This window comes from Trematomus bernacchii, unplaced genomic scaffold, assembly GCF_902827165.1.
Source record: "Trematomus bernacchii unplaced genomic scaffold, fTreBer1.1, whole genome shotgun sequence".
In the NCBI taxonomy this organism is placed as follows: Eukaryota; Metazoa; Chordata; class Actinopteri; order Perciformes; family Nototheniidae; genus Trematomus; species Trematomus bernacchii.
In genome coordinates, this window is record NW_022987801.1 from 1,738,373 (window position 1) to 1,757,037 (window position 18,665).

The following is an 18,665-nucleotide window of genomic DNA, read 5'->3' on the forward strand; positions in this document are numbered from 1 at the left end:
TGCCCTTTTAATATTTGGGGGGAGACGTAGCAAAGACTCATTTCAAAAACTTAAAATCCATGGATTGGTTGGGAAGGAAAGTGATGATGTCATGATGGTTTGTTTAGCAGGAACTATAACCTCTTCCGGCAGAGATTACTGGTAGCCGTTGTCACCTTACAATAAACTACACTTTACAAAGTGTTGCTTCTGCAGAGGTGGTCTGTGCTCTGCAACCTAACATGATTTCCTATGAACTTTATGGTAAAAGGCTGATGTGAAACTCACAGGGGGAAACAGAAGCGCTGATGATGCTGCCCACCTAAAGAGCACCAGGGAAAACTGTGTCTGATACTCACAAACACTTGCTTGTGTTACTTCTCTATTAATTCACACCATTTTTATATCTGTGAACAACGTTTTACAATGACATCTCCAATTGCATTTAGCCCACACATGTCATGTCGGTCACTTTCCTTTTTTCTAACTATACGTTTTGAGCAGAGGGGGTAAGTAAATAAGTACATTTACTCAAGTACTGTACTTAAGTAACATTTTGAGGTACTTGTACTTTACTTGAGCATTTCCATTTTATGCTACATTGTACTTCTACTCCACTACAATTCAGAGGTACAGTAATTATTGAACTTTCACTCTACTACCTTTAGTTACTTTGCATACAGCTTAATGATAAACAATACGATCAACACTTCAAAAACCTGTAGATACACCCGGATTGATTTCACATTCTACCCAGCAGTAAATAAAGGAATTGAAATTAGTTCTAGTTTTACCAGCTTGATAAACACAACAATACATCAATAATGATAACCAAAACAAATCATATATGATTCTGAAATGGGGCCATTTGCACAATAGCCGCGTTCACACCAAGTACTTTGCCGTATTTAGTGCCGGCACTTAGTGCCCCGGTACTTATTACCCCAGGGCATTTAGTACAGATCGCGTTCACACCGGAATAAATTCCCTGAGGGAAGATTACGCAAATGAGCCGCTGACGTCACATCGTCTTCTTCTGCTTTGGGTTTACTGGCAATTCGCCCAGCCAATCAGAACTGGGGCACTTTTTCCTCCCTGGAAAGTACCATCTCTCAGCAGAGACTAAAAATGGGGGTAAAAGTTCCCGAGATGAAGTGCTCTTTTTGGTGTGAACGCGACATAAGGGGTACTAACGGAACTAAACGCGAAAAGTACGGTGAAAAGTACTCCGGTGTGAACGCGGCTAATGAGTACTTTAACTTTTGGTACTTTAAGTATATTTGATGGAAATACTTTTGTACTTTTACTTGAGTAACATTTTAATTGCAGGATTTTTAATTGAAATCAAGTATTCCTACAGTTGGTACTTCTACTTTTACTTAAAAACAGGATCTGAGTACTTCTTCCTCCTCTGGTTTTGAGTACATTTACAAAACCTAGCATTATTTCAGTGACCTGTATGGTTTGTCAGTCGGCCTTTCTTTCTGACTGACTGTCCCTCAGTTAGAACGACTACATTTGCCTCTAGTGCCACAACGAGGTTGACCATTTTTATTTTTGCGCCTTATTATTACATAGTGTAAAAAAAGATAATAGTTAAACAAAGTGTGCATTGAACTATGACCACATGAACATCTTAGGAACTGAAAGCAGAACTAGAGGCCACCAACAAGTTGCTGATAATGTTGCTGACATGACAAAGCGTAGGAAAGAATACTCTCTGCTTGATCAAAAGTTAACTTGTTTTTTTTAAATAATGGAGTTAATTGTCCTCCATGATAGGGGAAAAGGACTTAAGTTTGAATATATGTATTGTAAATGTTGTTTTCTAGCAACTGTTCATTACATATGAAAATAAAATTGTTGATGTGCATGTCTGCACACAGGGTGTTTCCCATAAAATACAACTGTTATGTGACATCAGCGTAAAAAAACACAAAGTAAGGCAAAAAAAGATATGTTGTTTCTACAGGCCTCTGCTATTTTGGTGATGATGCATATCTTTGTATAGAACTGAAACACAATTATTATAAATGCAACTCGATACAGCTACCATATAACGTTTTCAAAGTTTTATACGCATTAGAAATGTTTGATGTCAAGTTTTCAAAGCTGTTCCCAGTTATCCTGAAATATCAATGAAATCATCAGTTTCCTTAAATTACTTTTAAAACCATTTTAAATGTTTGACGCCTGTATTTACTTTAATTTGATATGCACACGGACCTAGAGGTATATATGGACCTTCAGTGCATTTCATAATAAATGCTGGAGTAGCAGCACGAAGTGTTCGTACACAGCTCAAGTCAGGGTCACACTGCCCCCTACAGGAAAGGTCTGGTACAAAACATAAAATAAGATCATTACTGTCCATGTGTTTCTACTTTGGGTGAAAATACTGTATTACAGCCCTTACCTTACAGAGAAATGATACTGTTTACATTTTACTAACAAAAATGTAACAATACAAATAGGATTTATTATTATTATTTATTAAATCCTTTCAGCATTTTTTTCGGGATAAGTTCAAACTTCAACATACGTTAAGTTAATTAAGGTAAATTGCCTTGCTCAAGGGCACCAAGGCAGTGCCCAGAAGGGGACTGTGACATCTCAAAGTACCAGTCTATTCGGGGACTTGAACCGGCGACCCTACGGTGCAGGCCAAGTCCCTACAGACTGAGCTGACGGACATATTCCGAGTTATCATTGTACGCCTCCATATGTGGATGTCTTATTGTTTTGTCAAGCACTTTGTGACTTTGTCTGTGAAAAGCGCTTTATAAATAAACTTTATAAATAAACTTTATAAATAAACTTTATAAAGCGGCATATTAAGGAGACTCTGTTTGGTTGGTTGTAGAGTGGCAAGGGGCGTTATGTATGAATGCAGCATAAGTGCTCGAGATGACTGCCTGAACTAGCTCGCAGGCTTCGCCCCATTTATTGTTACTTAGGTCGAATTTGATTAACATCTGTCGGCTCAAGTATTGCATAACGTCCTGTTTATCAGTTAAGTTGGTTTATATCCTGTATACTAACTGCAAAATCATTAAACTTTGCGAAAGTAATGAAAATGTTAAAGTTGGAAACTGAAGAAAGCAAACGTTTATTTTATGGTTTTATTTACTGTGTATGTCTTTTAGTTTTTGTTACGGCTGTGTGGTACTTTGGTACTTCACAAAACTATGTGGACAAAATCATTACATAAAAGCGTTTATAAAAATTTGACTCATGGCTTGTTGCTGAAAACATTTTTTATTGCTGCATACAATAGTTGAAGACCAATATTTTAAATGTTTAAAAAAAAAACTCCAGTTAAAAACATACAGTATGAATCCATGTTAAAATTACATAAAAAATTGTTAATTATATACAAAATAAGCAAAATAAATGTCTTCAAGGACCTGGGGGGAAATAAGAGAGAAAGCAGACATAAAAGGTTATTTAAAAAATATTTGTGTTTTAAATAAAGAAGATGCATGTAACATTATTACCAGGAGCTTTGTCTAGTTTCACTTCAGAATAAACCGTTTCTTCTGCAGCAGAGGAGTTTTCTATGAACGGAAATAAATAAGAATGTAGTTTGTCAGCATAACATCTATCTGATTAAAAAATAGGAGAATAAGTATTTATTGCTTGTATCTTGAGTACTCACCGGTCTTTCTAATGTCTTTAAGGTGAATCGAAGAGTAAGTGACATCGCCGGATTCATCTGAAATACACATAGCTTAAATTAAAGCTTAACTTAAAGACTCAAATGTGTAACCCAAATTGCATTAAAGCTATTTTCACAACATAAACCATAATGTTATCATCTTTTATTAATATTAAGAAGAGTAAACTACTTTCCAGCTTTATGGATTTTGTCTTTTGATTAAAGAGCTTAGATATTTCACCTATACCAGAAAATTAGCATTAAAAATGGCAAAAATATGAAATGAGAACTTAATCTTGATTATTTTTCAGGCTGACCGTGGAGATGAGAGGAAGGATGCTGCGGTTGAATTTCGTTCAGATTAACCAGTTGATCTGGAGCAAAGCCCTGATTGGTTCTCTGAAACAGTGTGGTCCTAAGAATAAAGTAAACAAAAAAATAGAAATAACACATGGTATAAAATATAGAAGACATTTTAAATTAGTACTGCTTTCAAGTTCAAAAGACTTGTACCGACCTTGCAAAGCTTGAATCTGTAAAAAAGAGACATTGATGTTCTTTGTATTATAAACTGACGCACTACAATTTCAGATCCATCAAATATCAAAAGGAAAATGTCTCACCTTTGGACTTCATGCAGCAACAGAATAGCAGCAGGAAAATGAACACAACAATCCCACAAACCAACCCAATGATCAGTAGCAGAATAGATGATCTGTTCATTTTTCCAGGACTGGATGCTGCTACAAAAAAAAGGTTTTCATAGATTCAATCTTTCTTCAACAGAGCTTAAAGCTGGATTTCACATATATGATAAAAACGGAAAATAAACACTTAATATATACACCCTATTTAAAGCACAAACTTTACAAACTAACACATACGTATGCAAGTGTATACATGTGAAGACATATAGAACATTCATAGATAACCACACTAACCAGTGCTATTTCTAAGTAGAAAGGAAGTATTTCTTCACCTCAGATGGCAACCTAGTTAATGGAAAAGGAAGCGCATAAGAGACAAATGTAATCATACTCACATTTTACTGACAACCAACTCTGTGCTGACTTTTTTTCTGCGTATCGACACATGTAGAAGCCTTCGTCTGACTTTGACACTGCAGAGATCCTCAGCTCAGCACTGGTATAATTTTGGAGAGTATTATTTCGAAAGAAAGAAACATTAAAAGATAATGATCCGCTCTTCACTTTGCAACTAAGACGAACAGAATCTCCTTCAGTCACAGGATGGACAGGGCTCACCAGGATAACATCACCTGTAAAGCAGTCAATGAATATCAAGTTATAGAGATCATCCTCACAGACACTTGGTTATACATTTGTAATATAAATCCAGTTAGGGAATTGTGACAAAAATGTACTTACTTTGTAGGCCTATAGTAATGTTGACTGCATTGCTGAATTCACCAGATGCAAACTCACACCAGTACACCGCTGTTTTGTTTGTCAGATTTTTGATGATCCATGTAGATCCGTTCTTTCTCCCCCAGTCAGAGCAGTTTGACAGATGGCCTGCTTCAGTGAACCTCACCACTCTTGACTGGTTCCCCTCACAGCTCAGTGACACAGGATCTGAGGAAAAGTGCTGCACTCTGTCAGGACTCACTTTGACTGATGGTGCATGAGAATCTGAAATACAAAAACAGAATAATTGGAAATTATCTTCTGAATGTTTTCAACATGAATTCAGCCTCCTAGAGTAGATGCACTCTGTGAAGGAGGAAACTACAAACTTTTACCGGGCACATTTAGGTCCAAATATGATCAGTGTTACATGATGAAAAAAAGTTCTAGTTGTTCCCATACCTTTTCCACCAACCTTACAGCGTTCAGAACACAAAATAAGTGACTTTTAATAAAGCATGTTATGCCTGCTATAAGTAAAGATTCACATTTTTCCTGCTTTAAAAATGCTTTGTGTTTTTAAAATGGTAATTAAGGAGGCATTTAGAGATTCGTCCTAATGGCGAAATCAGATATACAGTAGATAAGGGACATAAAGAAACATTCTCACCTCCTGACCAGACAAACTTTGGTTTGCTATACCAAGAGTAATGCACAGGGTTTCCTCTTCCAGCCCTGCACACATACCCTGCTGTGTGTATCTGTCCATTAACAACGTAGGTATTGTTTTCAGTCCCATTGCTCTTGCCGGGTAGTAGCTCAAAGCTGTAGTTGGAGTTGATAGACAGATTGGCAACGGCCTTATACCAGTAAAACCTCCACCCTGCTGCTGAATCTGTAACACTGCAGTTCAGAGTGACGGAGGCTCCAGGACTCAGCCATGAACGAGACACATTGAGAGCAGGTTTTGGATTATCTGTTGGAGAATTATTACATTTAGGCAAGGCAAGGCAAGGCAAGTTTATTTATATAGCACTTTTCTGTACGCGACAATTCAAAGTGCTTTACAAAACAAATTAAAATACTTTTTATGAATAAATACAGTAAAAACACATTATATAATGGCATTTTACAACAGGCATTACAAAGCAAAGATAATAAAATAATAAAAATAAACACCACAGGTATACAATACATGTTTAAAAGGCATACTGTAGTTCGAATATGAGCAGCTCAATTAAAAGCAGCGGCAAAGAGATATGTTTTTAGTCTCGATTTAAAAATGGTAAGCGTTTCTGCGGACGTGCATGATTTGGGTAGTTTGTTCCAGAGTGTCGGGGCATAATAGCTAAATGCTGCCTCTCCCCATGTTTTGTTGTTACTCTCGGAACCGATAGCAGACCCGTCCCAGAAGACCTGAGGCACCTTGATGGCTCGTAATTGTGTAGGAGTTCAACAATATACTTTGGTCCTAAACCATGTAATGATTTAAAAACTAGCAATAGTACTTTAAAATCAATTCTTTGGCCGACTGGAAGCCAATGTAAAGATTTCAGAACCGGACTCTTTTAGTGTTAGTGAGGACAGGTGCAGCAGCGTTCTGAATCAGCTGCAGCTTTCTGATGGATTTTTTTGTCAGCCCTGTGAATACACTATTGCAGTAGTCGAGTCTACTGAAAATAAAAGCATGGACAAGCTTTTCTAAGTCCTGTTGTGACATTAGTTTTTTAATCCTCGATATATTCTTCAGGTGATAGTATGCAGACCTAATGACTGTTGTAATGTGGCTGTTGAAATTCAGGTCTGAGTCACTACACCTAGATTTCTGGCTTTATTAGTGGTTTTGTAGTCTGCCGACTGAAGCTCTGCGATTACTTTTAATCGGTCCTTCTTTGCTCCAAAAACAATGATCTCAGTTTTTTGTTTGTTCAGTTGGAGAAAGTTCTGAGTCATCCAGTCAGTGATGTGCTCAATGCACTTGCTCAGTGTTCTAATCGGAGAATAGTCTCCTGGTGTGATTTTAAAATAAATCTGGGTGTCGTCTGCATAGATGTGATAGCTTAGATCGCTCTTTTTAATAATTTCAGCCAGAGGTAGCATATAAATATTAAAAAGCCAAGGTCCTAAGATGGAGCCTTGAGGAACCCCGCATGACATATTTGTCAAAGTTGATGTGTAGTTGCCTATTGAGACAACGTTTTTTCTGTCCTTTAAGTAGGTACTAAACCAATTTAGAGCTGTTCCTGAAACTCCCACCCAGTTTTCTAGACGGTCTAGCAATATGTTGTGGTCAACAGTGTCAAATGCAGCGCTGAGATCTAATAATACTAAAACTGATATTCTGCCACTGTCTGTGTTTCAATGAATGCCATTTAAGACCTTTACAAGTGCAGTTTCAGTGCTGTGGTTAGGTCGAAAGCCCGACTGAAACACATCAAAACCGTCATTTAAAAACATGAAATGACTCAACTGTTGAAAGACAACTTTTTCAATCAATTTGCTTAAAAAAGGAAGGTTTGATATTGGCCTGTAATTATTCATTACGGTTGTGTCTAAGTTATGCTTTTTTCGGAGCGGTTTAATTACTGCAGTTTTCAGGGCCTGCGGAAATACACCTGTTTGAAGAGACTTGTTTACTATGTGTAGTATATCTGAGGCCATGCAGTGAAAAATAGTTTTGAAAAATCCTGTCGGAATAATATCGAGGCTACAGGAGGAGGATTTCAGATGTTGAATAATGTCTTCCAGGTCATTAGCATTTTTCAGACGGAATTGTGTCATGATGTCTGGATTGACTTTAGGTGAACATAGGGGCAGTACATTTGCTGTACCTGTTTTAATAGTCATTTAAACAAAAAACATACCTAAGGAACAGTAGGGTACTATCAAAATAGCTTCAATTGTCTTATTGTATCTGTTTGATTACAGTTAGCAACCTGCTTAACTGTAAATGTACAGTCCTCAAGATCTCTGTTCTCATTGTGTTCAAAAACTGCACACAGAAGTCACAAATAATGAATTAGTACATTTCCATATTTTTTAAAGCAGCTCTGTTCTCATTAGCCCGTTGTTTTCCCTTACTGGACTATTGCTTCTGCAGAATACTTATCGAAGGAGTTAACTTCTACAGTGGGCATTGCTATAGTTGGTATTCAGAGAGAAAAACCATCAGATGACTCACCTAATACAGTCAGACGGACTATATTACTCTGATTTGTAGAATTTGTCTTTGTTTGAAAAACACTGCACTGGTATTGGCCATTGTCGTTTTTCGTTAACTTGAATGAGCAAGAAGACTTCTTTGTTTTGCAGAAATCGAGTTTTGAATTGTTCCTGGTGAAGGTGTAACTCCAGTCAGTGTCTTGGCCGTCACTTTTGTCACATGCGAGCGTAACAGTTTCCCCCGTGTATAAAGTGGACCAGTTGGTCTTTAGAGTCAAAGCATCTAGAATTCAACACAATAATAAATATGTAATTAGAAGAACAACAACCATGAGGAAGCTCTCCTCAGGGTCTCCAATGACATCAGGATGGCATCGGATGCAGGTGATTGCGTGGTTCTGGTGTTGTTGGACCTGAGTGCAGCGTTTGACACAGTGGACCACGCCATCATGCTAGATAGACTCAGGGAGTGGGTAGGCATCTCAGGGTCTGCCCTCCAGTGGTTTGCCTCGTACCTCAGTGGGAGAAGTTTCTCCGTGGCGGTGGGCCCGTTCTCATCACATAGCACTCCCCTATCCTGCGGCCTGCCCCAGGGTTCTGTTTTAGCCCCCCTTCTTTTTGCCCTGTACATGCTCCCATTGGGCCGCTTAATTAGCCAATTCAAGGGTGTCTCATATCACTGTTATGCAGATGATATCCAAATATATTTCTCTTTCAAACCCGTCAAAATGGAAAATGTAAACACCCTCATCACATGTCTGTCTGCAATTGAGGATTGGATGTCAAGCAACTTCCTACAGCTCAATGCATCAAAAACGGCAGTCTTGATCTTAGCGGCTGATAACATCGCCTCTAAGGTAGCAAGCCACCTGGGTTCATTCAGTGGTAACATAAGGGCAAACATAAAAAACCTTGGTGTAACTTTCGATCAGTCTATGCTACTAGACAAACGCATCAAACTTCTGACCTTACCTGTTTTTTCCATCTCAGAAACATTGCCAAGCTCAGGGGGGTTCTATCAAACGCAGAAATGGAGATGGCTATTCATGCCTTTATTTCATCCCGGCTTGATTACTGTAATGCTCTGTTCTCCTGCCTCAACAAAACATCAATAAACCGGTTACAACAGGTCCAAAATGCTGCAGCCAGATTGCTCACTCGGTCCAAAAAAACATGCCACATCACCCCGATTCTTTCTGCCCTGCACTGGCTCCCTGTCCATCTCAGAACCCACTTTAAGGTATTGGTTTACACATATAGAGCTGTCCATGGCCAAGCCCCAGCATACATCAATGACCTGATCCTCCCTCACAGCACAACCCGGGCCCTGAGGTCCTCTGAGCAAGGCCTCCTAAGGGTGCCCCGAACCAGGCTAAAAACTAAGGGGGACCGTGCATTTGAGGCGGTGGCCCCAAGGCTATGGAACAAACTCCCCCAGAAAATAAAAACCTCTCCCTCAATAGAGATTTTTAAGGGGCAGTTAAAGACCCACCTCTTCCGACAGGCCTTTGGGGCGTTGGAGGAGGTGAGTTAGTAGCTGTCTTTTATTGGTGTTTTATCGTATGTTTTATCCTATGTATTACCTGCTGTTTTATGCCTTTTTATGCCTTTTATTCTACATTTTAGTTGTACTGTGAATTGTGTACTGTACTGTAAAGCACTTTGTACATTCGTGTTGAGAAGGGTGCTATATAAATAAAGTTTTACTTACTTACTTACTTAGGAAAAGGTTACTTTGAGGCATACAAATGTACAATGTAAGTTAACACTCTTCACTAAACATGTGTTAGTCATTGGCTAAACCACGAAAGATGATGCAATCAACAAGGTTTCATCGAGAGATGAATAGAAAAGAGAAGAATTTGTAATCACCTTCAGCGTCACAGCATTGTAGACGTGTGTTCAGCACTAAAATAAAGATCGATAATTCATCAAATATTTTATAAACTGACAGAAACTGTCAAAATGAGAATCAACAAAAGCATTTGAAAACAGCTTACGATTCACATATAGCAACTTTGTTTGGATAGTGTGCACAAATACAATCACTGTTGCTAATCGATGATAATAATAATAAAAATAATATTAGTAAAAATTACACTTTATCGCTATGAGAGCTTTTCTGAATATATACAGGGTAAAACTCATTTAAAAAAATGATAAATAACTAAAAACAACACACTTAAAATACAAAACGAACAATATTAATCACACATTAAAAGCAGATCTTGAGAAATCGCTTTAAATCCACATTATAACAATGCAGTCCTAGGTCCTGCCTTGAAAATGCGTATATAAATATAGTCTCAAATGATCATGGTTGATGAAACATAGTCAAATTAACACATTCCTTGGCTCTAAACGGTGTTGCTAAAAACCGCTGCTCTTTAGACAAAACAATGATACTCTGTTCTCAATACAAAAGTCAGTGATATACTCACAGAATAACCCCAGCGCGCAGAGCAAAGTGTGTCCCATCTTCACATCGAACACTGACTCTCTGTCTCTCACACATACGTCCACTTTAACACTTGAAACAAATTGAGGAAGACTAACAGAGCACTGTGGGAGGAAATCTGATCTGATCTCAACATGAGCTCATTGGTATTTTACACATTTCCTAAGAATAACTAGTCTCTCTTTCCTTCCTGTTTTACGTTGGCATGACTACTTCATGCTCATGCCATGCAGATACATTTTAACTTCACTCTCGACCAATATCCCACTTTAAAAAGGCAGAGTAAAAAGTCATTTTTGCTCAACTCATATCTAAGTAAAAATGGATGGCATTATTATACTTGTGTTTCACAGGCAGATTTAACGCCAACAGTTAGATGGTTCATCGGGACAACTGCAGAATGATTTAACCTCTTTTCATTCTTTACCTGAACTTTATTGCAATTATAATTCTGATCATTTATCATGCATTCGTCTAAAAACACAAGACAAATGTCAGGATTTTTTGGTAAAATAGCCATCTTGTAAACCTCTAATATTAGATGTTTCTACTGCTTCATCACTATAGTAATAACAAGGGCCGATGATTCAAAGTAACACATTTTTGTCGTCTAAATTCCTTCTGTCTCCTCAAAGCATGACTGTACTGGATCACCAAAATAAGACGGAGGATGATGAAGCAAATCAAACACCTTGTGAAAAGAAAAATCAAGGAGAAGCACTTCAGTAAATCAAGTTTATTGATGCAAAACAAAGCATGCTTTTTAAATTTTTTTAAATACACCTAGATTAAAGCCACATGATGCATTTCCTTTCAATGATTTGCTATTACATTAACTGTACAAAATACTGTCTGATAAATGGAGAGCAAAGCTGCAAATAAGGTTTAATGAACAAAGGTTTCATTTTGGTATGTTGTTTCCATTCCTCTTGTCCACACTGTTTGATCTGGAAGAAAACCAAAGAAGAAAGAGATTACACTTTTTAAAGAATTACGGTGTTTCATGACATATTACGAAATATATAAAGTGATTGATCTGAATACTTACATGACGTTACGCTGCATTTTTACCAAGACCTGTTCCTGGTTTGAGTTCAGAATAAACAGTTTCATCCGCTGGTGCAGGACTTGACTTCCCTATGAATTAAGAGATTATTATTATTTATTTTGTACAGTATTCTCCCCAGTTAAAAATGAAAATGTACTGGTATACATTTTCCTCACAAGAGGGTAGAGTGACAGTTTGATAGAAGGAATTGCTCATTATGATTCACAACAGTTAAACATGTATGGATACAGATAAATGAAATGTCATTTGCCCTGATGTTTATTTCATGAATTCATAGAATTGGCAGAAAATAAACTTAACAAACATTGAAAAAGTTATGTGTAGGATTTGAACATTGCTGACTTTGGCAACACCTTGTGGTAGCTTTTAAAATGACACCCTAGCAGGCAGCATGTAACCCAACAAAAACTTAAAGAGAGTAGTATTTCATCAGACCTGCAGCTGATGCCATCTGCACATGTGAGTAAACACAATCCTCCGGTTCATTTTTCTTCCCTGTTAGACGGATCAGGAGAAAGCGTGAACAGACAATACTTATTGCATGTTTTTGTTACAACATACATTTAAAATGCTCACCCTTCTTAGAAATGTTTTTGAGCTCGAGCACAGAATATGTCACATCCGTGGATTCATCTGAAATATACAATTAATTTTATATTTCAAAGAGTGAACCTTGAATTGTCATATTCCAGTATTTATATTTACTATACTGTACCATTTGCAGGTTCTTCAGGGCCTTTGATTGTTTCATAGAGACAGGCATTATCTGAAGAGTAATCAAAATCAAACCAAATTCATATTAAAATCCCTCTATATGAACTCCTACATTTTTTAAAACAACTAATGAGAAATGGATGCTACTCGGTTAATAACGTTAACAATACATTCAAAACGTATTAAGGATTCAGGCTGACCCTGAAGAACAGAAGCATATTCTCTTTGGTTAGTTTCGTCCTGGTTGATCATGTGGTCTGTAGCAGGGCCCTGATTGGTCCTCTGAGATCTGGTGGGCGAAACACATGTAGTAAATGAAGTGGATTTATTAAGGAACACATTACTGCTGTCATGTTCAAAATAAAAATAAAATAGTGTTTACCAACCTGCTATAGCATGAATCTGTTAAAAAAAGAAAAAAGTAATACTATATTATTTTGCATTGCGAAAGTATCCTACTGTCAAAACAGTACGTGTGATGACATTAGAGTCAATCTTATAGCAGAAGAAAATGATCTCACCTTTTGACTTTCTGTATAAATACAGGAACAGCAGCAGGAGAATAATCAGTAAAACTCCACAAAGCAGCCCAACGATCAGCAGAATGGGAAATTCAGAGGCTTCTCCATGCATGGACGCTGCTAATATAAGTAATCTTTATTAATATTATATCTCTAACACTTTCCTGTAATGGATTAACTTCATAAAACCTTTTTTAATTTAAACACAGTTTAATTCAGAAGAAACTAAGCTTCCTATATCTCAGGCTGTTACACAGCTTACAAAAAAGAATGTTTTTTTTTAATCATATATCTTACATTTTACTGACTTGTATTTTCAATGCTGCTCATGTAATCATGGTCATATGAATGTTTTAAGACTGAATACAGAACTGGAAAAATATATTTCTCTAACAAAAACTAAATTGTATAATTCAGAGGAAACTAAGACAACTTTGAATTCAGTCTTTTTTAGCTCTGACTCAGCAACACATCTCAAAAAGAGGAAACTTTTCTTTATCCTACTCACATTTTACTGAGAACCAACTCTCTGGTGACGTCCAACCATCTGCTGAATCTCTCTGTTTACATTTATAAAAGCCTTCATCTGACTTTGACACTGCAGAGATGGTCAGCTCCCTTCTGGTATCGTTCTGGATGAGTTTGTCATTTTTATAGAAATCCACATTATAAACAGTTTGTGTCTTTAACTTGCAGCTAAGAGTGACAGAACGTCCCTCAGCCACAGGACGGACAGGACTCAGCAGGATAATTTCACCATCTGAAATCAAATAAATATAAAGGCTTTGTCAGAGAAATCAGCTTTTGCAGATTTAATACATTTAGGCACAACTGGCCTAGTCTGGCAGAAGCAGAAATGCCAAGGTGTACTGTAGATGTATGAGGAAAATAAAACACATAGAATACTATCTTTGATCTTTCAGAGGAGTGACCCTGGAGTTCACTTCGCAAATTAAACCTTTTTATAAAGTTTTAACTCACTTTGAAGATAATTTTGGCTAATGCATGTCACCTTCACATTTCAAAAATAATATAATGCTTCAGAAACAAACATTTTAAATAATTAAAACTCACATAGTGACCTCACAGTGATGTTGACTGCATTACTGAACTGTCCTGTTTCAGAGTCACACCAGTACACTCCACTAAGCCAGTATCTGGTTATTGTGCATGTGGATCCAGTCATTGTCCCCAAGGAAGAACAGTCGATAAAGCTTGTCAGATTCCGATAGCATCATCACTCTCCACTCAGTGGAGTTTCCCTCACAGCTCAGAGACACAGGCGTTTTGGTGAAGTGCTGCACACTGTCAGGACTCACTGTGAGAGACGCTGCTGAATTCAAATCTGAAACACACAAAGAGGGGACATTTAAACCATGTAAACTGAAAAAGACAATGCATGGGTACAGCAAAACTTCCACTTAATTTACCTTAAAAAAACAAACGGGAACAAACTAAAGTAGGAGGAAAACAAAAGTGAACGTACCAGTGTCTCAATCCCACACAACTAATTTTTTTAATTATATGTATTGTTTATTTCTTAAACTATTTAACCAGCAGATAAATATCTTAAAACATATTCCTAACTAAAAAAAATAAAGAAAACACTTACCAGTTATATGTAATTACAATGTATTGTCGAAGCCTTTTATTATTAGGTTTTGGATTTACAAAGTCTAAGGGTTGAATCTTGGCGAACAACAACTCATGTGTCAGGATGAAAAGAGGGTCAGGAGATTAACTCGTGTAAAAATTCAGTCGAGTCCAGAAGCTGAATAATTTCATCATCATTCTTTTTTAGAGAATAGTTTTGAAAACTGAAATATGACCTGATGCTGGTGTAAAAGAAAAGTTCCCAAACTAAGGGACTTTGTTCCATTTTGCAATAATGGAAAAGTCAAAACAAACCGCCAGAGCAGACAAACTTTGATAAACACATTTGTTGTGCTAATGGTGGTGCAAACTAAAGAAAGAAAGAAAAAGGAAGAACATACTGACCTCCAGACCAGATAAATTTAGGTTCACTCTGCCCACTGTAAAACACTGGATCTCCTCTTCCTGCTCTGCACACATATCCTGCTGTGTGTGTTTGTCCATCAATGATGAAGAGATGCTGTTCAGTCCCTGTGTGGCTGCCAGGTAGCAGCTCATAGCTGTAGGAGTAGCCTGACTTTTGGGGAACAGCCTTATACCAGTAGAAGCTCCAGCCAGCAGAAAGATGATCAACCCTGCAGTTCAGAGTTACTGAGGCTCCAGGACTCGGCCATGATGGAGACACAGTGAGGACAGGCTCAGGTGTGTCTGTTGGAAAGTGATTTAATGATGTAATTTGTGGGTTACATGCACTCCTTGCATCCTACATATTTTCTACAAACATGTAAAACAAATGTGAAGGTGCACCATCCTTAAATATAATAACCAACATATTATAGATTATATGTTTATATACATATAGCAAAACAAAGTCTAATAATGATGAAACCCATATGACATGTGACTTACTGTCAGATACTTTCAATGTGAGGACATCACTCCACTGGGTTGAAGACATGTCACCTTTCAGTCTGCCCATACACCCGTAGTCTCCACTTTGTGAGGTCAGAGTATATTTAGGTTCAGATGTCAGAGGTGTTTCTGACCCGGGTGTCATCCATATATAATCCCACTCAGAGTCTCCTCCATCCTTAATTTCACATGTAAGAGTGATAGTTTCTCCAGAGTAAATCTCAGGCCAGTTGGGTCGCAGGGTCACAACAGCCCTGTTTGTGACTGTTAGAGGAAGAAGCACAAAAATACTAAATTAAAAAAAATTAAAGAAATATACATTTCTTAGCGACCTTCTTAATCCTTAATATTATAATTTATATTTTCTTTATGACATAATATTTGATTTTTAAATTACCGACTGCATCGCTGTACTCTGTGTAGTAAACAGGGTTTCCTCTTCCTCCTCTGCACCAGTAGACGCCTCCTCGTGAGACACTGATTCGGTCATTTGTGAGGAAAACATCTTGTGTCTTCAGGGGTTCAGAGGTGTTCTCTTTTTTGTACCAGAAGTATCTCCAACCAGAAGCTGATGATGGTCCTACAGAGCAAGTTAGAGTCACATTGCCCCCTCCTGGAAATATGTCTCTCAGCTGGGCCTTTGGTGTTGCTGTTCAATGTAGAATAAAGGTACAAATGTTTACAAAATGTTAGTTATTGTCCCTGTAAATAAGCTTAGCTTGACAAATAATAAAAATGTATAATATATATTATCCAGCACTCTTAGTAATATTAAACCACAGTGTATGCTATAATGAAAATATAGAGAAATAACTATGCTTATATTTCTATTTATAACCACTGTTAACCTTGTGTAGAAACGCACATAAAACGGGGTGAAAATGTCAAAAGCTTTTTTTTTCTTTGTTCATTGTCCAGTGCTTCTAAGATTATGCAGATAATATAATTCCGTTTCATTTTGGGATTACTAAATGTCTGAAGCTTTTGGGTATGAAAACTACTTACGTTCAGTTCTCAGTTTTATTGGTTCAGATTCTTCATCGCCAAATTTACAACTGTAAGAGCTCCCGTCTGACATTACTTGAACAGTGTGTTTTGCCATTATTGGTGACTGGTGGTTTCTGTCTGTTGTGATCAATGATCCGTCTCTGTAGAAGGCAACATTCTCCTCTCTCTGAGTACGATGCCTACAGCGCAGAGTCACTGATTCTCCTTCAAACAAAGTGGACGCAGGACTTTCCAGGATCACGATTCTATCTGTGTAACACAAACGATTCATTATTATAGTAAAATAACTAAATTAATACCACATTAGTACAACAAATACTTCTAGTTATGAAGAATACATTTTCACATTTCATGAAAAAGGAATACATTTTTACCTGCACTGTTTGAATAATTACTGTTAAGCACATTAAGGTGTATAAGTTTCTCGAATATATTGGTCTTTCTTCATAATTTGTCAAAATTAATAAAGTATAACAAGGTTTGTTGGTAAAGTATTATCTTTTATCTTGATTTTGTGATAACCTAAAAGCACAGAATTTTACAGTATACTTCACCTCTCTATACAGCATCAGTGGAGCTGTTAAAATGTAAAACATTATAATAATTTACAGATTATATATTAGAACTTGTCCAAACTGCGTGTTTATATCAACATGGCTCATAAATAAATAAAAAAGGCTTTTAATGAACTTGGTAGTGGTGGTAATACTTTGATCACTTACCTGATACAGTTAGATAGATTGTATTGCTTTCCTTTGTTGAGCCGTTCTGATGAAAAAAACATTGGTATTCACCACTGTAGCCTGTAGCTGAGGGTAATTTAAAGCTCTCATGTTTGTGGTAAGAGAGAAATCCTCCACCATTCCAGTGGATTGAGTAAGACCAGTCGCTGTCTTTGTCTCCTGTAATGTCACACTTGAAGGTAACAGACTCTCCGATGAAAAAAGTGGTCCGGTTTGGCTCAATGGTCAGCACAGCATCTAGAAACCATCACAAGAAACATAAAATAAAATGTGTTTTCTTTTTGTCAAAACATTTATAATAAATTGACAAAACAGAACACACAAAAAAGAGGATGTTGTTTGGAGAGTTAAATGGTAGATTTTTGCTTTACTTATATATTAGTAAACAACAAGAAAGAAAATTGTATAATCACCTTGAGCTTGTCCACGGTAAAGTAAATTCAGCACTGAAACAAGTATGAAACTACATCAGACATTATCAAACTGACAGAAATCAAACGTATCATAACATCAGGCATTTAAAAAGTTGTATCAATGGCAAATAAAACATTAAAAGTACTCACAGAAAAACCCCAGCAGAGAGAGCAAAGTGTGTCCCATCTTCACATCCAACACTGATAATCTGCTCCTCTGTTTATGAGAAATTCTTCTACTTTGTGTAAATAGAAAGATCGAAACTGCAGCATATGAAGAGAAATCAGGAACTAGAGAGAAACAAATGCAATGAAATATTGGAAAAGGAAGTTGATTTTTAACTTCTTTTAAAAAGTACACGGTCTGGGCTTCCTTCCCTTTTACTCAAAGCTCACACAACTGAACAGATTTTAACACAGCACATTTGTGTACACCTTGGTTTAGGTATCCTGTAATGATGAAGAGAGATAAGGTATTAAAGTATCCTCACTGATGTAGATAAGATCATCCTGTGGGCCCGTGCTTCTGCACAAATGGTCAGTAATTATTAATGTTTCTCTAAAGACTGCTGCATGAAGTCAAACAGTTGTCTTTTCTAGAACAAATTAAGTGATAAAATTGCATGCGTCATACTCACTTTATAATCCATGGGCCTTCTCACCAATATTTCATATGAAAATGTGTGTAACAGCTTTAACCAAATAGTTGAACTGCAGTGCTGGAGTGTTCTCAAGGAATTCAAGTTTAAGTTTAGAAACAACCTCACCCACAGGAAGTCTCTCATAGTCTCTTTACCTGAAGTGAATGTGAAGAGAGACAAAGTCCTGCCCCCTCCTCGAGATAGACTCTATCTACTTTAAGGGGGCATAATTCCATATCTATATCATTAGTAATAAATAAATCATTTGAATACAGAAAATATGTTTTGTCTAGGTGCAACATTTGATCCACAGTCGAACAAAGATTATGTTAATTCAATAAAAATGGTCGAAATTAATAAATACCACAACAATTCAGTAGCTGTGAAGTTTTAAATGTGGTGGGAAGTCAAAATTGAAAGCTTCCAC

At 37.0% G+C, this 18,665-nt stretch overlaps 1 protein-coding gene across 1 annotated transcript; it reads right to left on the bottom strand.

Annotated features, from left to right (window-relative positions):
* Positions 1–3,380: 3,380 nt before the first annotated feature.
* Positions 3,381–18,353, bottom strand: LOC117498005. Its single transcript, XM_034150051.1, is given in 29 exon segments — positions 3,381–3,536; positions 3,638–3,694; positions 3,955–4,052; positions 4,155–4,170; positions 4,261–4,380; positions 4,680–4,916; positions 5,026–5,289; positions 5,675–5,980; positions 8,186–8,449; positions 10,039–10,074; positions 10,608–10,696; positions 11,683–11,761; positions 12,129–12,188; positions 12,270–12,326; positions 12,409–12,459; positions 12,608–12,696; positions 12,794–12,809; positions 12,929–13,045; positions 13,437–13,688; positions 14,003–14,132; positions 14,134–14,273; positions 14,927–15,229; positions 15,431–15,697; positions 15,831–16,082; positions 16,439–16,690; positions 17,164–17,421; positions 17,598–17,630; positions 17,748–17,888; positions 18,236–18,353. Coding segments are annotated over 28 exon segments (3,972 nt in total). The 5' UTR covers positions 17,785–17,888; positions 18,236–18,353; the 3' UTR covers positions 3,381–3,444.
* Positions 18,354–18,665: the final 312 nt, after the last annotated feature.